The 26,300-nt window shown below is 39.3% G+C and overlaps 1 protein-coding gene across 1 annotated transcript in view; it reads left to right on the top strand.

The window, feature by feature from the left end:
• Positions 1 to 26,300, top strand: part of SPTLC2 (serine palmitoyltransferase long chain base subunit 2) — a 110,848-nt gene that overhangs the window by 45,946 nt on the left and 38,602 nt on the right. The window contains exons 8-9 of the mRNA XM_082618961.1: positions 1,177 to 1,396; positions 3,709 to 3,835. Of these exons, the coding sequence (XP_082475087.1) occupies positions 1,177 to 1,396; positions 3,709 to 3,835 (347 nt within the window). The remainder of the gene's footprint in view (positions 1 to 1,176; positions 1,397 to 3,708; positions 3,836 to 26,300) is intronic.

Below are 26,300 nucleotides of genomic sequence, written 5' to 3'. Positions count from 1 at the left end.
TCATAGAAGTTTTAAGCTGAAGGGGACACTAATCTAGACCCCTCTGGAAACTAAGGAGACAGGGTTTCTGACTTCTTAAAATACCTGGCTCTTCTTTATTCTTTCTATCATGCTGTATGACCTCCAGATCTCCTTTCTATTTGGCTCCTTTATTTTTCCACTGTTTGTAGAGGGGGTTTATATATATAGGGGCAAGAATTGGAATATGTTTCCTGATATGTCAAAACAAATTACACACCATTTAATTTTAAGAAATATTTTATTTTGCTTACCTATTTGCAGCCCTTGCATTTATTCTCTCATCTCCTAATGGTTTTTATTCTTTTCATGTAATTTTAATTACACATGCAATGTGATGCAAAGTCTAATGTTGCCTATAATTACAAACTTTAGAAGAATCTACTGTGACCTCTATCCCTCTGTGGTGAATTAAGATCACTTGTATTCTGGTGTTTGTTTTAAAAGATCCAGTCTCCTTTCCTTTAGATATCTGCCTAGCCATGGCATTGTCTACCTTTGCCAGTTTAAAACCACAGGCATGCTTCTTTTAAGGCTGGCTAATTTCCTTCACCATGTGCTGCTTTGTAGTTTAGCCTTCGGAGGGTAATCTTATTTTTTCTTGTTCCCAAATCTTGTTGTAACTCTGAATATGGAAAACTAGTGTAATGAACTCGGCACCTTGTTGATGTTCAATAAATATTAATCCTTTCTTTTTCCTTTGGGGGATAAAAAACCATTGCAGTCTATTAATGAACAAAGACTTAATAAGTGCTGGAAGGGAGTAGTGAGTTAATAACAGAACTGCCTTATAAAATATACTGGAAAAGTAAGTTAAGAACTGTTACATGTTTTATGTAGAAGACTAATAATATAGATTGCAACTTGGTTCCAATGGTATTGTTGAGACTGAATGAGAAGATTATGGACCACAAGTGTAATATATATGGGGAAAATTTTTTTATTCTAAAGTTGTCTGGAAGTTCACCTGAGTTAGTATGAACCCAAGGAAATAAAGAATTGTTAAAACTGCTAAAAAAAAAAAAAAAAACCACAGACAGAGTTGTCAGACCATTTAAAAAGGCAGTAAACTTAAAAAATTAATAATAATAAAGTGTCCAACTCCTAATTTTTAAGAGTTAAGTCTCAGTGTGTGTATTTTTTACCCTGTTTTGCCAGCATGGAGGGATCTATTGTTCGCCTTCCTGAAGTGATTGCCCTTAAGAAGAAATACAAGGCATACTTGTATCTAGATGAAGCTCACAGCATTGGGGCTCTGGGCCCTACAGGACGAGGTGTGGTGGATTACTTTGGCCTGGATCCTGAGGATGTGGACATTATGATGGGAACATTCACAAAGAGCTTCGGTGCTTCTGGAGGATACATCGGAGGCAAGAAGGTAAATGGGCCCTGAGAATCAAGCAGTTAAGGTTCATAAAGGTACTGGCTACTAGATTTCGATTTGGTTACTCACATTTATCAGATAGAGTCCCAAACTTGGATGTGGAGATCCTAAATTTGTTTGTGATTTAGGCGTATAATGCCAGCACACTTCACACTTCAGCTGCCTGGTGAGTGACTCTGATAAGCTGGTTCTGTTCATTGTTTGTTGTTTTCTTATTCGTTCTAAACTACATCCTGGTCTGAGTACAGAATACCCTCTTGTATGAAAGAACACACAGTGGTGCTGCCTGTTTGCCATGGTCTTCTATTGGGTTTGAGTTGTGCTCACTGTGTCAAACGTAGTGGGGATGTCATGGGAACCGGTGGGGGATAGAAGACCAGTTTCTTCCCCTGCCCTTGGATTCAGATGCATCTTGGGTGAGCAGCAAGACAGGAAGAAAAAAGATGACTTTGCTAGCTCTGGTGTACTAACAAGGCATTGTATTTTCCAATTCAAAAATTACATAATGAACTTTGGGGTATTTGAGAATCAGTGTAGCATGGTGGAAATGGTTCAACCGTGGAGACAGAGCCCTAGGTTTGAGTATTTCCCAAACTTCATGAGACCTTGGGCAAAGTATTTAACCTTTCGATTTCCTTATCAGGAAAACAGAGATAAATGTGCCTGGCTTATAAGATTGTAGTTAGGGTTTAAAAAATAATGTATGTCCATGCTATAACGTAGAAATAACCTTGAAAGCCTTATGTTAAATTAGAGAAGTCAGTCTCAAAAGGCTAAAGTATTTTTTTAATACGTTACATCCAGAATAGGCAAATCATAGAGACAGAAATAGATTAGTGGTTGCCAGGGGCTCAGGAGATGGGGGAAGTGGAAAGTGACTGCTAATGGGTATGAGGTTTCTTTTTGAGGTAATGAAAATGTTCTAAAATTAGATAGTGTGAAAGTTGCACAGCTCTGTGAATATACTGAAAGCCACTGAATTATACAGTTTGAAAAAGTGAATACTATGGTATGTGAATTGTATATCAATAAAACTGTTATTTTAAAAAACTCTCCAGTATTAGGAAAAAAAACAATGTATGTCAAGTATTTGTACATAGTACATGGTAGGTGCTTAAATGTCCTTAAATAAATGTCCTTAAATTCCTCTTTAAAATTCCTCTTTAAAATTTGATGCTGGGAGTCTTAAAGCATGGCCTTTCTCTTAATAATTCATTGTCTTTTAGAGAAACCCCATTATCAGTGGTTTTAGTCAAGTTCAATAGACATTTACTTCAATTTTTAAAAGGACCAGGCTCACTTTTGAGAATTGATTGGTTTTTGGTAAGATTTGTTACTAAACAAAAGGATAGAAAAATAATACTCTGGGAGATCATTGAGGTACAGTGTATTTTTTTTTTTTTTGGTTTTGTACAATTTTTAGTATCTGCACTGTTTTCTGGCTGCATTTTGTGTCTCCTGTTTTGGTTCTGGAACATAAGCTTCTTTGTGTGCACATTTTATATAAAGACTTAGTGAAGTTAAAAGGTATCAGAGAATAGAGATATACAACTGATTGTTTTGAAATTTTTGTGACTGACAGACAAGTTTTTTTTTTTATTCAGTGAGATGGCTTTAGTGTCCTCATGAAAGACCCAATGAATTTCTGTTTAACTTTTGCCACATTTATATCATTTTATAAATCTCTGTTTATCTGGAGAGGACATTTAGTGTCTTTAAAATTGATATTAGAGACCTGTCACTTATTCGGGAATGTAAGGATGGGCTTTGCAGGCATGGGGTAAGATGCAAATGGTATTCTCTGTAATACTTAGAAGTAAGTTGTATCTAGACAGCAATCCAAATGCTTTCTTGTTTAATTTAGTATTGCAGAGCTGTTTATAACATTCAATGATATGTTCTCTAAGTTTAGAGGTCTTCTTTAAACCTAGTTCTTCTTCCTTTCATGTTGTGGCATGTTTAAAAAATGAAACAGAGAATTCCCTGGTGGTCCCGTGGTCAGGACTCCTCGCTTTCACTGCTCAGGGCGCAGGTTCAATCCCTGGTCTGGGAACTAAGATCCCACCAGCTGCGCAGCCCAGCCAAAAAAACAAAACAAAACAAAGCCTAAGGATGTTGCCATGTGTCTGACCCAGTTGTTGCTGACAGTGTGCTTTGACCGTATTGGTTGATCTCATGTCTCAGGTAGATGTCCCTATTCCAGTGCTATTGAAGGGAGGAGGCTTCTGTCACCTGGGAGGAAGGCAGTGACATTGCCAGTGAATCCACGCACTGCCTCTAATGACTTGCTTCTGTGAACTCCCCAGGAGCTGATCGACTATCTGCGGACACACTCTCATAGTGCAGTGTACGCCACATCACTGTCACCACCTGTCGTGGAGCAGATCATCACTTCCATGAAGTGCATCATGGGGCAGGATGGCACCACCCTTGGTAAGTCTTTCTTTTCTTGGAAAATTTCCTGGGCTCAGTAAATACTTAGCAACCAAAAGTACTCTTTTTCTTGAGCTTTCTTCCTAAAAGGAGGAGTCAAGTATACTAATGGGCAGAGCTGGCAGGTATGTGAGGTCTTGGTTTCTAGGGACACTTTTCAGTGTGTTTATACACACCATGAGAACTAGCCTGGCTCGTTTCCTGTTGAATTTTCTTGTCTACAGATGGTGAGGCTTTAGTCTCACTATCCTACATATTCTCATATCTTAGGTTATAAGTCTTCAAGGTCTTTCTTGAATGGCATAATTTTTTTTTTTTTGCGGTACGCGGGCCTCTCACTGTTGTGGCCTCTCCCGTTGCGGAGTACAGGCTCTGGACGCGCAGGCTCAGCGGCCATGGCTCACGGGCCCAGCCGCTCCGCGGCATGTGGGATCCTCCCGGACCGGGGCACGAACCCGTATCCCCTGCATCAGCAGGCGGACTCTCAACCACTGCGCCACCAGGGAGGCCCTTGAATGGCATAATTTTATATGAAGATGTAATTCACTGTGCAGTGATGTTTTGTTCCCATAGTATTTAAAAGCTGCTGTTTCCATGAATTAGTGTCCTTGATTTAATGCCTTTTAAAAGAGTTTCTCATTTAACATACAGTATATAATAAAGGTCATCCTGAATCTATTTATTCTGTCTTTGGTGGGATTTGTAGTCCAAACTAGATTCTCTGACTGAAACATACTCAACTGAACCAACAGTGATGTTCGCTTTCTGATCTTTGGCTTTTATATCACTAGAGGGCAGTGTTGACTACAGAAAAGTTATAATAAGGGGGGAGCAATTGGGTTTTTTTGTTTTGTTTTTTCACTTTGAGAAGAATCTCCATTGTGAGTATGAGACATACATTTGCTTTTTGCTTTTTTAATGCTTCTAAAATCACGTTTGCTCTAGTGAAATATTTCACGTTATCAGCCTTGAGCGCTCTGGCCTTCAGCTGTATAATATTTAGTGGTAAGATTGATCTGGTTTGCATTGAAAAACAAGAAAAAAGTAGTATGTCTCATTTTCATTGATTTAAGCCTGTTTTCTTAAATCAGAATTTTCCCTTAATATTTTTTCTGATCTGTGGTACATGCATCCTTGCTATCTCTTGGAAGTGTTGATCATTTTCAGTTTCATAAATTGATTCCTTGGGGAAGAATATAATTCATTAATGTCGTGAACACCACGTGGAGCCTTGTGAGAAGCTCCCTGCTAACAAAGCTACAATGTTATCTTCTCCCTCTCATATAAGGTATTACTAGAAATAGTATGCTTTGACCTGAGTGTACATATATGCTCATATATGTAAATGTATGTGTATCTATGCTCAGATATGTATATATATGTACATAGCTAGCACTTAGCTAGTTATTTGACATAGGTGCATCAGCCTTGTTGATGCAGCACACAGATTTAGGTGACTGAAAAACGAATGGTAACAGCTCTCAAAGTTACCTTAGATAATTTCTTTGCCCTGTCCTAGAGCATGGATCCATGTGATGCGTGACCTCTGGATAAATGACTTATCTGTGCTAAATAATGAAATCCAGGCTCTACTGGCAGACAGAAAATGAAATATGGTAATTAGATATAGACTTCGGGTTAGCACTCATTTTCCAGTTTATCTATTGCCTCTCTAACCACCCCCTAAGCTTAGTGGTGTGAAACAACAGCCATCTTATTATGCTCACAGATTCTGCAGGTCAGGAATTCGGTCAGGGCACAGCAGGGATAGCTTGTCTTTGCTCCACAATGTCTGGGGCTTGAACTTGGAAGACCCAGGCAGCTGGGGAAGACTCTGATGGCTGGGGGCTGGGATCATCTTGGAGGCTTCTTCACTTACACATCACCTGGGCTGGAGTGACTTGAAGGCTGGGCTCAGCTGAGGCTGTTGACCAGAGCACCTTCACGTGTCCTTTCCATGTGGCGTGGGCTCCTCACAGCATGGTGACCAGGTATCCAGATAGGACCCTGCAGAGAGCAAGCATTCCCAAAGAACCTGCTGAAACCCCATGACCTTCTGTGATCTGTTGTTAACAAGCAAGTCACCAAGGCCAGCCCAGATTGCAGGGCATAGGGAATCAGACTCCACCGCAAATGGGAGGCAGGTCAAAGAATTTGTGACCATTTTTAAAACTTGCCACTACCAGCCTTTAAATAATATATTTTAAAGTTAGTCCCTAAAACTTTTAATTAGTGTGACAGACTTCTGCTGGTTATGTTGTTTCTCTCCCAGAATAGAGGATAATAAAAATCTAACCATTTCTCATAAAGCCTGCTACCTGATCGTATTTAAATTTGGCCTGATTTCTTTTAGATTTGAGTGGGTTAAAGCAATGCTTATTTTTGTGACATCATTTTTTTTTTTGTGTGTGTGGTACGTGGGTCTCTCACTGTTGCAGCCTCTCCCGTTGCGGAGCACAGGCTCCGGACGCACAGGCTCAGTAGCCACGGCTCACTGGCCCAGCCGCTCCGTGGCATGTGGGATCTTCCTGGACCGGGGCACAAACCTGTGTCCCCTGCATCGGCAGGCGGACTCTCAACCACTGCGCCACCAGGGAAGCCCTGAATTCTCTTAGCTTTTGCTTGTCTGTAAAGCTTTTGATTTCTCTGTTGAATCTGAATGAGATACTTGCCGGGTAAAGTAATCTTGGTTGTAGGTTCTTCCCTTTCATCACTTTAAATATATCATGTCACTCCCTTCTGGCTTGTAGAGTTTCTGCTGAGAAATCAGCTGTTAACCTTATGGGAGCTCCCTTGTATGTTATTTGTCATTTTACCCTTGTTGCTTTCAGTAATTTTTCTTTGTCTTTAATTTTTGTCAAATTGATTACTGTGTGTCTCGGCATGTTTCTCCTTGGGTTTATTCTGCCTGGGACTCTCTGTGCTTCTTGGACTTGGGTGGCTATTTCCTTTCCCATGTTAGGGAAGCTTTTGACTATAATGTCTTCAGATATATTCTCGGGTCCTTTCTCTCTCTTTCTCCTCCTCCTAAAACCCCTATAATGCGAATGTTGTTGCCTTTAATGTTGTCCCAGAGGTCTCTTAGGCTGTCTTCATTCTTTTCATTCTTTTTTTTCTTTTTTTTTTTTTTTTTTTTTGCGGTACGCGGGCCTCTCACTGTTGTGGCCTCTCCCATTGCGGAGCATAGGCTCCGGATGCTCAGGCTCAGTGGCCATGGCTCACGGGCCCAGCCACTCCGTGGCATGTGGGATCTTCCTGGAGCGGGGTACGAACCTGTGTCCCCTGCATTGGCAGGCGGACTCTCAACCACTGCGCCACCAGGGAAGCCCTCATTCTTTTTTCTTTATTCTGTTCCATGGCAGTGAATTCCACCATTCTGTCTTCCAGGTCACTTATCTGTTCTTCTGCCTCAGTTATTCTGCTATTGATTCCTTCTAGTGTAATTTTCATTTCAGTTATTGTATTGTTCATCTCTGTTTGTTTGTCCTTTAATTCTTCTATGTATTTGTTCTTTAATTCTTCTAGGTCTTTGTTAAACATTTCTTGCATCTTCTCGATCTTTGCCTCCATTCTTTTTCCGAGGTCCTGGATCATCTTCACTATCATTATTCTGAATTCTTTTTCTGGAAGGTTGCCTATCTCCACTTCATTTAGTTGTTTTTCTGGGCTTTTATCTTGTTCCTTCATCTGGTACACAGTCCTCTGCCTTTTCATTTTGTCTGTCTTTCTGTGAATGTGGTTTTGGTTCCATGGGCTGCAGAATTGTAGTTCTACTTGCTTCTACTGTCTGCCCTCTGGTGGATGAGGCTATCTAAGAGGCTTGTGCAAGTTTCCTGATGGGAGGGACTGGTGGTGGGTAGAGCTGGGTGTTGCTCTGGTGGGCAGAGCTCAGTAAAACTTTAATCCGCTTGTCTGTTGACGGGTGGCATTCCCTCCCTGTTGGTTGTTTGGCCTGAGGCGACCCAGCACTGGAGCCTACCCGGCTCTTTGGTGGGGCTGATGGCAGACTCTAGGAGGGCTCACGCCAAGGAGTACTTCCCAAAACTTCTGCTGCCAGTGTCCTTGTCCCCGTGGTGAGCCACAGCCACCCCCCGCCTCTGCAGGAGACACTCCAACAGTAGGAGGTAGGTCTGGTCCAGTCTCCTATGGGGTCACTGCTCCTTCCCCTGGGTCCTGATGCACACACTACTTTGTGTGTGCCCTCCAAGAGTGGAGTCTCTGTTTCCCCCAGTCCTGTGGACATGCTGAAGTCAGATCCCTCTAGCCTTCAGAATCTGATTCTCTAGGAATTCCTCCTTCTGTTGCCGGACCCCAGGTTGGGAAGCCTGATGTGGAGCTCAGAACCTTCACTCCAGTGGGTGGACTTCTGTGGTATAAGTGTTTTCCAGTTTGTGAGTTACCAACCCAGCAGTTATAGGATTTGATTTTATTATGATTATGTCCCTCCTTCTGTCTCATTGTGGCTTCTCCTTTGTCTTTGGATGTGGGGTATCTTTTTTGTTGAGTTCTAGTGTCTTCCTGTCAGCGATTGTTCAGCAGTTAGTTGTGATTCCTGTGCTCTCGCAAGAGGGAGTGAGCACACGTCCTTCTAGTCTGCCATCTTGAACAGCACAGTATTTTTTGGTTTGCTTTTTTCCCTGGGCCAGTTTCACTACCATCTATGGGTTCTAATCTCATTACCACACCCATACCCCTTTGAGATTCAGATTCACTTTTCTGAACATACAGTGTGTGAAAGGTGTGTGTGTGTGTGTGTGTGTGTGTGTGTGTGTTTTAAGATCATGAATTTATGTATCTTCTCTAAGCTACTCTGTTATTGGAGCTGTTACCATTTTATATATGATCATAAATTTGAGGCACAATTTCATTTTTGAGACTGATTTAGGAACTTAAGGAGCTCATATATTATGTCTGCAAAAGTATTTCTTTTCTTCTTTCTTGGCCCAATATGGACCCTTGTGGATATGTAGTGCACATCTCTTGTTGCTGTACAACGATCATCTTTCCTATGTCTTTTATTTTTAAATGTATATATTATTTCATTTTTTGAAACTTCCTGCAACTTCTGGAAACAAATGGACATTGTAGGGAAAAACAGGAGCATTCTAATCTTCCTTGGTGTTCTTGCTTTTCCCTATTGGCTTTAAGGAACTGGGGGCTGGGGAAGAGAACTAAAAATTATGAAAAAAAAGTCACAATAATTTAAAATGTTTGTCCCTAAATTCTGTGAAGTAGACCTGTAGTCATATGGCAGAGTTGATGTTTCTCATCATAATTTTTTTTAATATTTATTTTATTTACTTATTTATTTATATTTTTGGCTGTGTCGGGTCTTAGTTGTGGCATGCAGGATCTTTCACTGCAGCTCGTGGGCTCTTCGTTGCGGCACATGGGCTTCTCTCTAGTTGTGGCACGTGAGCTCCAGAGCACATGGGCTCTGTAGTTTGTGCCGAGCACACTCCCTAGTTGTGGCATGCGGGCATAGTTGACCCGAGGCATGTGGGATCTTAGTTCCCCAACCAGGGATCGAACCCACATCCCCTGCATTGGAAGGTGGATTCTTTACCACTGGACCACCAGGCAAGTCCCCTCATCATAATGTTTTTAAATAATCTTTTTCTTATCTGTAAAACAATCACAAGCTTACATAAAAGTTGGAAGTACAGCCCCCAAAAAACTTTTCTTCTGAACCAGTTGAGAGTTAGTTGCTGATCTGAAGCCCCATCATCCCAAATGCTTTAGTGTGTACTTCCTACAAAGGCATTTTCCTACAGAACCATAGTACAACCAACCACAGCAAGGAATTTACACTAATATGTTACTTAATTAACTAACATGAACATGTTATTAATTATTTCAGTAACTGATAATGATACATTATTACTGTCTCTTCCTCAGACCAGCATCCTGAGGCTGTGGATGTGGTTTAGAGTCACCTTTTGTACTTAGTTGTCACGTCTCTTTACTCTTCTTCAGTCACAGTTCCTCGGTCTTTCTTTGACTTCCATGATGTTGACACTTTTAACAATTACAGGCCAGTTATTATACAGAATATCCCTCAATTTGGGTTCATCTAGTGTTTCCTCGTGATTAAGATTCAGCCTACGTATGTTTAACAGGAACAGCACAGAAGTTATGCTGCTTTTTCTCACTGTATCCTCTCTTCATCTTCTCAACTAAATATATAACTGTCTTCAGGTTATGTAGGCCTGAAATTGTAGCCATGTTTCCCCATGTCTAAGTCAAAATCTGTTGATTCTGCCTGTCACTTCTGCTTATTCCCACTGCCATGTGACTATTTCAGGCCCTGACTCCCTGTTCCTTAAACAGCTGCACCACTCATAACTGCCTTTTCCTTGCTCCAGTCTTTCCTGTACCACTTATTAATCTTCCTAACATACAGCTTCTGTTGTTGTCTGCCTAAAGATGCCGAAATATAGAATAACAGTCTTTAGTAACTCCTAGTTGCCTACAGAATAAAGTTCAATTCTTTACATGATGTTTGAGATCCTCTATAGTTTGATTTTAGCTTAACCATCTTTTCCTGTACCCTCATTTAAACCAATTTGGTGCCTCTGACAAAATGCTCATCCTCCTGTCATCAAAATTCTGTTCATTCTTCACAACAAACTGAAATGCTGTCTTTTATGACACCTTTGTGCTGATTCATTTTTTCCTTCCAAAAGCCATGTTTCACAACTTTATATCTCACATTTATAATTTTGTCTCACAGAGCCAGTGCTTAATGTTTGAACACAATGTTTTCTTCAAAGTGTGTAAGTCAATCAATAGACTTACATGATAGATGTTACAATTGTTGTCCCAGTCCTAAAATACTAAATATATAATGAAATCTCTAAGCCTTTTCATTGCAATTCTCTAAGCCTTTTCATTGCAATTTTTTAAATGTAAATAAGATTCTTTTTAATTTAAAAAATCTTTAATTTTTTAAACAATTTTTAAAGGTTACTTTCCATTTACAGTTATTACTAAATGTTGGCTATATTCCCTGTGTTGTACCCTACATTCTTGAGCCTATCTTACACCCAATAGTTTGTGCCTCCCACCCCTCACCCCTCTATTGCCCCCCCTTTATTGTAATTTTGACTGTATATCTTAAGTATTTTATGTTACTGAATTTTGATTATTTTCTCTTTAACATGTCGCTAATTGGCTAATAATAGCATAATTCCAATGAGCATATGAAGTTTATTATTGCCACATTCAGCATGTCTAATAATTTTTGGTTTTGTCCTGAATGAATTAAGTTTGAGTCCTGTGTACCTTATTAGTATTCATACTTTATTTTTTCTCTTCAGAGTCAGTAGATACTGTCTTAAGTTTATAAACAACACATTTTGAAATTACAAAATAGTCTTTAGGGCACTCCCTGGCAGTCCAGTGGTTAGGACTCAGTGCTTTCACTTCTGTGACCTGGGTTCAGTCCCTGGTCGGGGAACTAAGATTCTGTAAGCCACACAGCGCAGCCAAAAAAAAGAAAAAAGAAAGAAATAGCCTTTAAATTTATAAAGATAACTAGCCACTAGAAGAATTTTAAAATAGTAATATTACAAAAAGTGGTGGTGATTAGTGGAGGAAACATGGGAAGTAGGAGTACAGATGCCTTATCTAAGCACCATCCAGGGTTGACGGAAGAGGCAGCAGAGGTGTAAGTTTATTATTCAGCATTTTGGCACTAGCCACGAAGAGAGCCAGAAACAGAGCCTGGAACTTCTTGCTGGGAGTGGGAATGGAGGTGGCTGGGTGGAGGAGGGAAACTTCTATTTTTAAAAAAAAATAATTTTCTGTACTGTTAGAATTTTATTTTACCAGATTGAATATGTTACTTTTTTTTTTTTTTTTTTTTTTTTTTGTGGTACATGGGCCTCTCACTGTTGTGGCCTCTCCCTTTGCGGAGCACAGGCTCCGGACACGCAGGCTCAGCGGCCATGGCTCACGGGCCCAGCCACTCTGCGGCATGTGGGATCTTCCCGGACCGGGACACGAACCCGCGTCCCCTGCATCGGCAGGCGGACTCTCAACCACTGCGCCACCAGGGAAGCCCGAATATGTTACTTTTATATTTAAAACTTTTTTTGTTTTAGACTCCAGAGTACATTAATAACTTACATGAAAGTAAATCCTGCCTAAGATAAGTTTGAAAGTAAGCCTTAAACATACACACAAATAGTCTGTGGTTGATTATTGATAAATGTTTTCATCTTTTTTGTGGGAAGACTTGTTATTCTTTGGTGATCAGAGTGTAGAGCCTTCAGAAAAGCTGCAGCATGCAGGGGCAGTTGAGATCCTTTCCCTACCCTACTTTGTAAGCACTCTTTTTCTTCTTTCTCCCAGTCTTTTCCACATTTCTCCTCCAATTCCTATCCTTTTCTCAAAGAAGAGAGGGCCATGTGACTAGAGTGATGGGTAGATACTGAGAGCCGTCTTGCCTAGGAACCACCTAAGAGCTGTCTTACCTAAGATAACAGTGGTTAGGAATTGTGTTTGTACCTTGAGTAGACATACTGAGTTAGAACAGGCTGGTGAGTAGAAAAAAAAGGAGACCTAGGAAATTCTGACAAATTACACAAGACATTTGAAATTCTAGATTTTACTGCACACGTCACTAATCCACGTCCAATAATAGAAATTTAGCTGTAAGATCTATTTATGAATCAAGGCAAAATGTCTGACCAAAGGAACTAAAATTGCACTTTTCCATTTTCCAGAGTTGTGTTTTGATGTATTTTATTTCTGTCCAAAGGTGTAGTTAATAACAAGCACAGCACCTAGCTTAGTGTCTGAAATCTAGTAGCCTTTTGATAAATTTGGTGAATGAATGAACACACACATGATCAAGAAATATTAGAAAATGGATGGGTTCTTAAAGTACATTGCTTGTTTACTTGAATGTTAAGCCAGAATGGCCAAATTGTGGAACAAACAAACTAGATATGTATATTTTACTAGATAAATTTTAATATGATGACAGAAATAACTTTCTTTGCAGAAAACTGCACTTTTTGTACTTCTTAGTATTGAAGGGAACTGAGAGCTCATTCTGGTGGCTGTTGGCATAGGAGGAAGAAAAAGAATACCTTGGGCAGATCGAGGTTTAATTAAACTTCGGTTTGGCTCATTTGAATTCATTCCTATAATAGACTTGTTAATGAGGTGTTAAATGATCACCTTGAGAGTCCCAGGAACTGTCAAAAGCTAATTAGAACTGAGAAGCTTTTTAAAAAAATTTCTATTCAGATTCTCTGCCCATCCTTTTTTTTAAAGCTTTTTTTTTTTTTTTTTTTAAAGCATTCCAGGATCCCCATGCTGAGGGGGCAGAACTGTTAAAGAAAGCAGTCTTGAGACAGGGTGGCGGTGGGAGTGGTCATAAAGAGAATTTCCAGCTTTGGAGAGGGGGTGCTGACATCCGCTTGTTACCTTTGGCAGGCGGGCTTTTCATTTGGTTGAACCTAGGTACCCTTCTTTTCCAATCCCTATGCTTTGTGAGCCTAGGAATATTTGGGTTCCACTTTTTTCTTTATTATTATGTATCTGCTTTTATGTAATTTGTTTATTTCACTATTAGAGATTCATCTAAGTAAAAATCAAGTTTTCTAGAGAACACAGTTTAATTCTTAGCCTCAGTACAGTTTAGCAGTATATCTAATGCTGGAGAGTAGATTAGATCCCTCCCTCTTGTAACTTACTGCCTAGAACACTGTTGAGAAATATTTAATTCTTCATTTATCAAACATTTCTCAAGCACTTGCTCTGTATCCTGTGGTGGATATGCTGTTGAGGGGTACCAAGTTGAACAATAATACATGATCCTTGCCTTTGAAAATGCTTTTAGTCTAGTGGTAGGGATAAGATTCCAGAAAGGACTGGTTTCAGAGCCACAAATAAATTCTTCTTTTGTTCAGCTTCCCCTTTTCTTGGTTTCCCTCCTTCCTTCTCCTCCTCCCTCACCCCCACCCCCAAAAAACCCCCTTAAACTTCCTTAAATCCAGCTAATTATTTGAAGCAAATTCAGATCTTATTGATTTTATGTTTCTTACTAATTTTTCTATCTAAATGGATTTTTCCTATGGAATATATATCACTTTAGTAAATTACCAGCAATCAAAGAAAAAGATTTTCTTTCTGTAAAGTAGCCTCTTTATTATCTAGCAAAAAGGGCTTTTTAACGAATGGCTAAAACCTTCTGAAATCAGCAAGCAGTATAACCACTTTACAGGTAGAGAAAATTGAGCTCACACAAGATAAGTTTTCTCAATATTTTGTCTTCAAGTAGAATGTGGCTTTCCTGAACTCCATCCACTTCATAATCTATTTTTAATTTTCTGATTTCTTGTCTGCGAATTTTCAAAAAAACAGCTAAATTTAGTTATGAGTAATCACCCCTACAAATGAAAGCCTGCCTCTTTCCTCTCCATGGATCAGTAACCCCTTTAACTTCCCTCTCTGCTTCAGAAATCGATCCTGAATACTCAAGAGCTTTTGTAGCACGGTCTGTCCTATTACTTCTTCCACTCCCATTTCTTTCTTCCAAATCCAAGTGCTAATAAAAATTTCTTGCCACAAGAGTGGTCTCTCCTTTCGCGTCTTGTTTCAGAGTTTTTTTAAGCTGGCTGTTAAGATGCGCACAGGCAGCAGGCTGGAAGCTAACCTTTGAACAAATGTAGACTTGTTCATTTAGTAGAATGTTGTTATTAATGCACAACATAAATAAGGAGTTTGAGGATGTTCCCCTTGGACAGGAAAGGAGCCCCGAAGCCGATGTCCCTCATATTGGAGAAGATGTGGTAAGATGATATAAGGGAACTAAACTCTTAATTAAACTACTGTGAATCACATTATTTTTTTTTAAGATTGAAGTGGGTGAACTACCTTAGTTTTATTTCATAATAAAATTAATTTTAAAGATTTTTTTCCATGATTTGATTTGTTCAGTTACCGTTTGGCTAAGATGAATGACCATTTCTTCTCATCACTTATAATTTGTCAACTTTATAGCCCAGTCTCTGTTTTGTTTGTTGAAGAGGAATAACTTTATCAATCTTTTCTTTTTTAGTATTTATTTTATTTATTTATTTGGTTGTGCCAGGTCTTAGTTGCAGCAGGCGGGCTCCTTAGTTGCAGCATGTGAACTCTTCGTTGTGGCCTGCATGTGGGATCTAGTTCCCTGACCAGGGATCGAACCCGGGCTCCAGGCATTGGGAGCACAGAGTCTTAACCATTGTGCCACCAGGGAAGTCCCTTTCTTAATATTAACACAGTTGGAATTGCTTTTTTCCCCCAAAATTATTTTTTTATTTTTCTTTTCTTTTCTTTAATTTTGGCTGCACTGTGCAGCATGTGGGGTCTTAGTTCCCTGACCAGGGATCAAACCTGTGACCCCTGCGGTGGAAGCACAGAGTCTTAACCTCTGGACCGCCAGGGAAGTCCCTCCCCCAGAATTATTTTTGAGGGCTCTATCTTGATCCTAGATTTTCTTCAACTTTATTGCAGTTTATTGCCACAGGAATACTTAATATGTATAAATAAGTGACAAGATAGATGGACTCTTCTCAGTTAAGAACAGATACCCTCCTTAAGGCTTTCCTTAAGATTTGAGGGCTTTTTGAAGGGCAATTGATTTTTTTTTAATTGTCACCTGTGGTTTAGAAAAAATAAATTATCTAAATACTTGTATCTGCCTGCTATCTGCGTTGACAGTGGAATGAGTTTCAGAAGGATCTCATTAAGGTGTACTCTTTTAAGCCCCCGTTCTCAAACTTTGTCCATGGATCACCTGCGTCAAAGTTACTTTTAGTATGGTGGTTCCTAACCTTGGTCACACACAGGAAAGCTTAAAAATTAGTAATAATGCCAGTGTCACGCCCCTTTGCAGACCCATGACTATGTGGGGGTGAGGCTCCTGCAGGATGTTATTTAAAAGCACCCCAGATGATTCTAATGTGCAGCCAGGGTTGAGCCACCACAGTTACAGAGCTTGTTAAAAATGAGGATTCGAGTGTGTTTCACCAGACCATGAGTCCTGCTGGACAAGGCCTTAGACTATGCATTTTAAAGAAAATCTCAATTAATGCAAACTAACTTTTAAGAGATTGGAGGATTCTCTCTTTTTTTCTTGAGCTCGTTTACATCAGTGAGAACCAAAAGCAACTCTACTGATTGATGGTAGGTAATTGGGGAAAAGAAAGGAAATTGGAAGACAAAATATTTGATCTGTTTCTTTTAAAAGAAAAATAAGGGAAATATTGGCTTGTGGAACAGGAGTTTGGTGGTGATGTTAAGTTGCCAATTTTCATTGTTTTTGGAAATCTAAATGCATTGATGCTTCCTTCTAAAGAGCTGATGATCCTTGCTGAATGAATCAGTGGCATAGGTGAAGTTAGAACAAATTAGGGGAGGGAAAAGAGACAACTAAGGATTCAGAGCCCTATGTTCCGGCCTCTTAAGGATGGTTGGAATTATTTTGTTTTACTTTTTTTTTAATGCTACTTGTATTTTTTATAGCCTATTAATTCAGATTCTCAAATTTTGTACATAACCTACAAAAGGCCTTGCTCACTATATACTCTTTTTTTTAAATGTTCAATACTAATCAGTTTTGTGAAATTCTTACTTTCTGCCTTGCCTTCTACCTCTGAAACTAGTTTAATTCCAAGCCTTGCCTTCACCAGTGATTGCTGTATTTGCTAACCCTCTTCATCTGTCCATGGGTGCTTGACCACAGTACACATATTTCCTCATCCCTTCATTTCTGTCTAAAAGTAGCTTGTGATATGTTCCAGTACCAAAGGAGGACAGTAGGACAGTCTTTGGACAAATTAAGCCTTTCTGCCCTAATTGTGAGCTGGCACCCTTTAAAACTCAGTTCCTTAATTTTTCAGAGGCACTTGGCCTCGTTTCTTCCTTTTATTTAGGGCCCTGTTTCTGGCTCTGCGTTAGCAACCATTTTAAAACATTCTTGATTATATTGAATCAACAACTTAAAGCCTTGGCCCCTCCTCTTGTTGCACATCCTGTGGCAGTCCTCAGGAAATCCTAGTTCTGGGCATTAAAACTAATTAAAGGATTAAACTGCTACTAGGGAGAGGGTGATAAACAAGTGCCTGTGACAGGCATTCATTGTGCAGTGCTTGGTGTTAACGCGATGCCGTAGTTGCTGAGGAGAGAAATAGCGGCAGGAATACGGGAGAGTAGATTCAAATACTTGTATGCATTCTTGCAGGGACATAAAGAACCAAAGGGCTGCTTTACAACAGTATCCCTAGGGTAGGGAAGGGCGGGCTGTCTCCTTTGATGTTCATTAACTTAACAATTGCCCAAGCTGAGCACTTTGATATTTGTTGACAGTCTAGCAAAACAGGGGCTGCGTCTAGAAGATGGTAAACCTAGTTCCCACTCATTTTGCTTCCGTGTTCCAAAGCTACTGAACTCTTGCTTCCTGAAAGTCCCTTATAAATATCCCTTTTACAAGACTGTTCACTGGAGCCGAAAGGTACACTTATTTTCCTGTTCCCTGGAACTCTTAAGAGCCTAACGGGAAGATTTTCTAGTGCCATTTAATTGGGACTTAAGTGTTATTAAAGTCAGTCTGCCCTGCCTTTTAGCTAATATTCCTTTTACTTTTGTTTTAGGTAACATTTTAATTTTTATTTTATTTATTTAATAAATTTATTTATTTATTTATTTTTGGCTGCATTGGGTCTTCGTTACTGCTCACGGGCTTTCTCTAGTTGCGGCTAGCGGGGGCTACTCTTCGTTGCAGTGGGCGGGCTTCTCATTGTGGTGGCTTCTCTTGTTGCGGAGCATGGGCTCTAGGTGTGCGGGCTTCAGTAGTTGTGGCACGTGGGCTCAGTAGTTGTGGCTTGCAGGCTCTAGAGCGCAGGCTCAGTAGTTGTGACGCACAGGCTTAGTTGCTCTGCGGCACGTGGGATCTTCCCGGACCAGAGCTCAAACCCGTATCCCTTGCATTGGCAGGTGGATTCTTTTTTTTTTTTTTTTTTTTTTGCGGTACGCAGGCCTCTCACTGTTGTGGCCTCTCCCGTTGCGGAGCACAGGTTCTGGACGCACAGGCTCAGCGGCCATGGCTCACGGGCCCAGCCGCTCCACGGCATGTGGGATCTTCCCGGACCGGGGCACGAACCCGTGTCCCCTGCATCGGCAGGCGGACTCTCAACCACTGCGCCACTAGGGAAGCCCTGGCAGGTGGATTCTTAACCACTGCGCCACCAGGGAAGTCCCAAGGTAACATTTTTAAATAGCATACTTTATTCTTCTTTGTCTGAGATCATGTGAAAAACATGAATAGACAAATTCAAGTTCCAGCTTAGTGTGGTTTTAAAAATAGCTCCACTGATGTTTTTCTTTACATCCTATGCTCTATTCTCTCTTCCACCACTACTTCCTTCTCCAGTCCTTTTTGGTATTTTAAGATATTTTTAGATATAATGATGTTAATTTTCATCTATATCTCTGCAGGTGTTCATGTAGAAGTAAAGGAACTAAGGATGACCATAAATGTCCGTTGATTTGTGTGTTTGCTGGCATTCTTTTGTCTTTCTTGCTCCTTTCCAGGAGGCCATGAGTTGCTGCTCTTCATGATGCATCCTGACTGGATACTTGTGACAAGTACATAATTTATTGATCTAGAAAGTGCTGTGATGAGAGTTGAGAGCGTTGTCTGCTGCTTTGCCCCCTCACTTTAGAGCTGTTCAAAGAGAGTGACCATTGATGATTTAGAAAGACTAATGAAGAAGAGACTGATTCTTTAACGAAGAAAACTTTAGGACCTAGTTAAGGATTAATCCCTCTTCTGCCCAGCTCACAAACTACGGTATCATCTAAATGTGAAAAATATATATATCATGAAGTAGAAGTTCCTTCATGGTTTAACCTTGTTAATTATCAATATATTTCTGTTGGCATGAAAATCAACTTCAGTATCTATACATTTGTAAGATTCATAAAAGAAGGAAAAATTATCAAAATTTTAACAAGTACCAAATATTTGCTACTACTTGTAGAAAAGGTTTTTCCCCCCATTGTTACCTTTACTTATTCAGGTTTTTTAAAACAAATATTTTGTTTATTTTAATGAAGCTGGTACAGACGGTGTCCATTTAAAACCCATATCCCAGGCCAAAAAGTACCAAAGAGAGCAGTGTTCTGTTGTATACAATTCTGCATGAATAACTTTAACTGCTAATGAAAAGTAGAACTTTTCTGGGATCTTCAAACAAGGTTTTTCTTTCATCTTAAAATGCTTTCTCTGCAGTGAAGCCATCTTTGGAGTTAGTCATCATTCTCACCACCTCTGTCATCTTGACTCCAACCTGATATTCCTGTTCTTTTGGTCCAGACCCTCAGATTTTTAAAGTAGCTTTAAGTTAAGGAAAGGGCATTTTCCCACAGTTCAGTTCTCTGAAAAACTTCCGTCTCCCACTGAAAGTCACAGTCCAGGAGTGAAGCAATCACGTGCTAGAACTTCAGGGCCAACTGGAAAGTCATTATGAACATTCGCATTAGTCGCTGTTATTTATCACAAGCGTGCAAATGCGCAGTCCTGGAAAAGGCAGCCTCTCTGTGCACACATGTAATTTTTAAAAAGGAGAGGGCAATATGAAGGGGGCTGAGGTTTGAGCACCAAAAATCAGCAAAGTGAAAACAAACAATAATGAATAATGGGCACTAGAATTCAAATTACCAGATGTTTTAAAGAGATGGGGCGCCAGTTTTCAATTCTGTTTTGAACGCTACATTACAAAAGAACTATTTTTAAAAATAAAAAAGGATTAAGGGAGAAGAATAAAAAATAAAAATATCTAAACCATTGAATGCCCCCATTTGTTTCTGATAAACTTCAATCGCATCTTCTTCCTCCATTCCCAGTTCTTTTGGAGTGTGATTATCAGCAATTCTCTGACCTTTAAAGAGAAACCTGAGTGAATTCATGGGAACTCTCTGTCTTTGACAGTATGATTCTTTGAGTTTCTTGTGATGCGTCATCATTTTCACCTTGAAGTGAATCTCACTGTTATCCTGTCTGATGACTTTAAGTTTAGTGTTCTCTCCTTCCTTCTTATCCCCCAAGTCCTCAGTTGAAGGTTTTGCCTCCTGGTCAGACATGGTGACAGTGGCTTCCCCCAGGGTCTCCACCCAGCAGTGGCCTCGGGTAGGCAGAACCTTGCTCTAGGATTTACAAATCTGTCTCTTCCCCACAACACAACACTGTGGCTGGAGGGACTTCCACTATGCCTCCTACTTACTTGTTCAGTTTTTAATTATTTATTTAATTATTTAGGAAGCCTGCCTGCTCTTGTGGGGATGTATAGAGAGCATGGCTACAAGACTTTTTATTCTAAGATATTTGCTGCTCTATGTGATTTTGAGTAATGTCTCCCATTCAGTTTTTCCTGAACAACACCCCGTCAGTGACAGGGTGCTGTGTTCCAGGGTCCTAGAGAGCTGTTTGTTTTTGCAGTTGATAAAGGATAAAGGAAGTACTTGGTCATTTTTATATTTGATGCGGGGAGTGGTTCTTATCTCTTCTTTATAACCAAAACCATTTAAGTGAAGTACAGTAATTATATGGGTTAGTATTCTTTCCAGTTCTATGCTTATACTTCAAATGATAGTACCGGGGATTGTGGCCATTTGCAGAGAGAAGTAGAAAAGAGAGTAGAAAGTAAGTGGCTCTAACAGCAGTTAGAAATTGTTCTTAACTTCTAAGTAAAAGTATGGCCATTATTCAAGAAAATTTTCTGTTAAGTATCATCTAAGTTCCATTGGACCTGGAATAACTTGGTCAAATGAATAGATTGCTGTCTCTTGGAGAGGGTTCCACGCTTTCTAAGGCATCAGTGCTAAAATCATCATCATAAAGCATTTGCTGGACTTCCCTTGTGGAGTATTTTTACAGGGAGGAAGAGGGAAAGAGGGAGAGAAAGATGTTATAAGGAATCAGCTCATGCAGTTATAGAGACTGATAAGATTCAAGATCTACAGCAGGCAAACTGGAGACCCAAATGATCTAGTCCAGATACCACCAGTCTCAAGATCCAGGAGGAGCTGACGCTTCAGTTCAAGGATGAAGGCAGGAGGAAAAAAAAAAATGTCCCACCTTAACAGTCATGCAGGAGGAATTCCTTCTTACCTGGGGGGGGGGGGCCTTTTTGTACTATTTCGGCTTTCAGCTGATTGGATGTGGCTCACCCACATAGGGCAGTCAGCCAATTTAAATGTTACTCTCATTCGAAACACCCCCACAGACACATACAGAGTAATGTTTGACTAAATATCTGGGGCCCATGAAGCCTAGTCAGGGTGTTACATAAAATCAGCCATCACGGGGACTTCCCTGGTGGTGCAGTGGTTAAGACACTGCACTCCCAATGCAGGGGGCCTGGGTTCAATCCCTGGTCAGGGAACTAGATCCCACATGCATGCTGCAGCTAAGAGTTCACATGCCACAACTAAGGAGCTGGCAAGCCGTAACTAAGGAGCCCTTGAGCCGCAACTAAGGAGCCTGCCTGCTGCAACTAAGACCTGGTGCAACCAAATAAATAAATAAATAAAAATAAATAAATATTTTTTTTAAAAAGCCACCACCGTATCCGCAGTTGATTAGCCCACTTTTTTTTGGATACTGAAATTTGCCTCTAATGTTTTTCAGCTTCAGGAGAAGTAAATGAGTGAATAAACTCTGTCTAAGCCTATCAACTTTTTTCCCTCCATATTGGGCTTGGCAGTGAAGACCCAACTTTGAGTTCTAAACTCTGATTCCCTTGGAATGTTGACAGTTTTACAATATTAAGTTCAGTTAACTTTATATTTTAGTTTCTATTCATTAATTGATTTTTAGTTGGTTCCATACATGATGTTTATACCCTTGGCAATTTGCTAGAAAGTAGATCATCAGTAACAGCCAAGAAGAACAAAAGAATTAATTTGGGAACTTTGTTATATGATTCTAATTAATGAAAGTAAGAGACCAACAAGTAAAACTGATGGATATAGAGTTTATGTTTATCTGTACAAATATGAAGATGTGTTTTTATGTTCTGATTTAAGTTCTGATTTTGGAATTCTTTTTATATATAGTTTTATTTTGTTTGAGTCCTCTTGCTGTATGAATATATGCAGTTCGGGGATCAGCCTGTTAAGGATACAAATGCAGAATTTTAATACTCCTTTTTTTTTATTTGGCTGCACCGTGCAGCTTGCAGGATCTTAGTTCCCCAACCAGGGATTGAACCCGGGCCCACGACAGTGAAAGTGCTGAGTCCTAACCCTTTAATACTACATTTAAATGTATTTACCTATTCATTCATTCTTGTTTTGTTTATAGAAGTAATACATGCTCATTTTCAAAAACCCAAATATATGTCACAGAAAATAAACAGGAATAACCAGTGTCAGTTATTTGGCGTATAGTCTACAGATTTCTTTTGCATGCACATATATACACATATATACAAATAATATACATATATACAAATAATTTTATTCGTGTTACTTTTAGCAGTGGCACATAAATAACACCACAGGATTAGAAGAGCTTTGACTAGTAGTCATTTATGGGAGGGAAGAAAATGAGGATATTAATTGCCTATTTAGCAGTTTTAGAGGACAGTTTCATTCTAGGGTTGTTAGAATTTACTCCATAATTTTGGCAAGAACAAAAAGCAGATGAGTTCTGCTGGGATACTTCCCCTGCCACACAGTGTTTAATGGTGCCTACGAATAACAAAAGATAAGGAAGTCACATTGTGAGAGGTCTGTCAGCTTGTGATCCAACATAAATGGGGACTCTGACAAAGCATAAAAGAACTCACAATATTTAAAACAAAAAGTCATAAAAATTATAATCATCTTCATCAGTTCATTTAGTCCCATGGAATTAATTCGTGGTTTTGATCTTTTGTTAACAGTTTTATGAAGTCATCAATTTCTAAGTTAGAATTCTATAAATTCTTACCATGGCATGGTTAGAGATCTGATTACAGTGCAGTTGACAAGGAAATTAGGTTATTTCTGTGACATACAACATTTTAAGATAACTAGAATTATGACTGATAACATTATTCCAGGACATACCAGATTTCTAGGAATTTCCCATAGTTTCTGAAATACTTATAACATATATCTATACAGACATACAATAAAGAAGTTTTAGTATTACTTATTTGGAAATGCTTCCCATGAAATTTAATATATGAAATAAGCCTAGTTAGCTTAACATATCCCTTTTTATAAGGAGAGAACCAATCTTTGAGATATTTCAGGGGCCTTGAAATAATATTTCAAAGTTAGTTCTAAGTCAAAAAAGACTTTATTTAAAATTTTATTTTTGAAATTTGTCAAAAATATCAAAAGTTTTAAAAATACTTCGTCAAATATGATATAGGTCACTGTGGAACAATGCTTAGTTATCCATTTAATCAGAGTGACAAAGGTTTCACAGGCTATTATTATTATTATTTTTGCGGTATGCGGGCCTCTCACTGTTGTGGCCTCTCCCACTGTGGAGCACAGGCTCCGGACGCGCAGGCTTAGCGGCCATGGCTCACGGGCCCAGCCACTCTGCGGCATGTGGGATCTTCCTGGACCGGGGCACAAACCCGTGTCCCCTGCATCGGCAGGCGGACTCTCAACCACTGCGCCACCAGGGAAGCCCTCACAGGCAATTATTGAAGGTTATATGTTTAGTACTGTGCAAAACTTAGCTCTTTTAATATTGAGAGGACTAGGTTTACTTAAATAATCAAAAGATCTGATAAAGACAACATAGAACGTAAGTGATTATTTTGACAAAACATAAGATCTGTCTTTTATAATCTTACTATCAAGAGCAGACGAATGGGGAAAAAAAGCTTGTCCTTTTAACATAAGGAGGAACCAAATTTTAATTTTGCACCAGCTTACTCTTCGTTGCGGTGCGCGGGCTTCTCATTGCAGTGGCTTCTCTTGTTGCGGAGCATGGGCTCTAGGCACACGCGCTCAGTAATTGTGGCTCGTGGGCTGTAGAGTGCAGGCTCAGTAGTTGTGGCACACGGGCTTACTTGCTTCACAGCATGTGGGATCTTCCCGGACCAGGGCTCGAACCTGTGTCCCCTGCATTGGGAGGCATATTCTTAACCATTTAACCACTGCGCCACCAGGGAAGTCCCTAGTTGTTTTAATAACATATATTAATTAGAATTTTTAACCCTTTGAAACCTTAATTTCTAGTAAAAACTAAAAATTAAACAATTATGAACTGCCTTTTACATTAGTGTTCTATAGATTGGCAAACTTATAAAATACTTTTTATAATTTCTAGAAACATATGCTGCTTCATAGTACAGACTTGCAGTAAGGCACAAGATACACGTATTTACTAATAGACCCAAACATATTTAGTCTCTGTAATAAGAGGTCAAATGTAGGTAAACTTAAATTTGTTTAGCAATTCATGTTTCAATATTTTATCTTACTTGGAAATGACATAGACATTCAGTGAATTCTCATCATTTAACTTGAAACTTTAAAGTTTCAAGTTACCAAGAAGATTTGCGGAAACTACAAGGAGGGAAATATATAATAGTGGACATGTATTATGTTTACTATGTACTGAGCACTATTCTAAGTGCTTTTCATTAAATTCTCAGAAAAAGTATTACACATAGTTCTCCTTTTATAAAATGAGGCAACTGAGAGGTAAATTGCTTATCTAAAGTCACAGAGTTACTAGGTAGTGAGGCCAGGATTTGAACAGAGTGTTTAGTGCCAGAATGCTTTCTGTGTACTAGACATTTAATTTAATTTTTGTTTGCTTCTTTTTGGCCACGCCACATGGCTTGCAGGATCTTATTTCCCTGACCAGGGATTGAACCCGTGCCCTTGGCAGTGAAAATGCAAAGTCCTAACCACTGGACGGCCAGGGAATTCCCAGATATTTAATTTTCATTTGCCTTAATGTAATTGAATATAGATAATTCTGCTGAGGAATTCAGATTAGTTTGAACACATCTCAGAAAATTCATCCTGAATGTCTGCTGTGTATTCTTGGGGGAGGTACTAGGGATAAAAAACATAGTATTTACCCTCAGACTTTGCAGTTTTTTCTGGGGACACAAGACCACACATGAAAGGTGTATGAACAGAAACAGGAACTTGTAAACAAGAGCAAATTAATGAGGTACAAAGTAGAGGTGTGTCTTAAAACGTGCCAGGAATTTTCTCATAATTTAATTTTTAAATTTCTGCCCTTCATCTTTTATAGTACTCTTGGTTCTTTTGGAGTTTTTAAAGATTAGAGATACATAAACACTGGTAGAAAATAACAAAAACAAACTGAAAATGAAAAAACAAGTTGCTTGTATTTACTGATTTGCATGATTTTCATCTGAACTGCAGACAAATTGTCTAGAAGAATTTTCATCAGCAGAGTTGTATATAAGTTGTATTTAAGTATTCCTTAAATATGACATACAGGCTGGAAAGATATAGGTGAAATAGGGAATGACTGACTGCTAATGGGTGCTGGTTTCTTTTGGGGGTGATGAAAATATTCTCAAATTAATTATTGTAATGGTTGCAAACTCTCCAAGTACACTAAAAAACGTTAAATTGTATACTTCAAATGGGTGAATTGTATCGAAAAATGGACTTTAGCGCAGAAGCAAGAAGAAATACAGTCCTGCAGCCTGTGGAACAAAAACCACATTCACAGAAAGACAGACAAAATGAAAAGGCAGAGGACTATGTACCAGATGAAGGAACAAGATAAAAGCCCAGAAAAACAACTAAATGAAGTGGAGATAGGCAACCTTCCAGAAAAAGAATTCAGAATAATGATAGTGAAGATGATCCAGGACCTCGGAAAAAGAATGGAGGCAAAGATCGAGAAGATGCAAGAAATGTTTAACAAAGACCTAGAAGAATTAAAGAACAAATACATAGAAGAATTAAAGGACAAACAAACAGAGATGAACAATACAATAACTGAAATGAAAATTACACTAGAAGGAATCAATAGCAGAATAACTGAGGCAGAAGAACGGATAAGTGACCTGGAAGACAGAATGGTGGAATTCACTGCTGCGGAACAGAATAAAGAAAAAAGAATGAAAATAAATGAAGACAGCCTAGGAGACGTCTGGGACAACATTAAACGCAACAACATTCGCATTATAGGGGACCCAGAGGAGAAGAGAGAGAGAAAGGACACGAGAAAATCTTTGAAGAGATTATAGTCAAAAACTTCCCTAACATGGGAAAGGAAATAGCCACCCAAGTCCAGTAAGCGCAAAGAGTCCCATACAGGATAAACCCAAGGAGAAACACGTGGAGACACATAGTAATCAACTCGGCAAGAATTAAAGTCAAAGAAAAATTATTGAAAGCAGCAAGGGGAAAACGACATATAACATACAAGGGAACTCCCATAATGTTAACAGCTGATTTCTCA

The sequence above is a fragment of the Mesoplodon mirus genome, assembly GCF_964341445.2.
Source record: "Mesoplodon mirus genome assembly, chromosome: 4".
Taxonomy (NCBI): domain Eukaryota; kingdom Metazoa; phylum Chordata; class Mammalia; order Artiodactyla; family Ziphiidae; genus Mesoplodon; species Mesoplodon mirus.
Note: the sequence above shows the minus strand (reverse complement) of the source record. Positions and strands in the feature narration are given on the sequence as shown.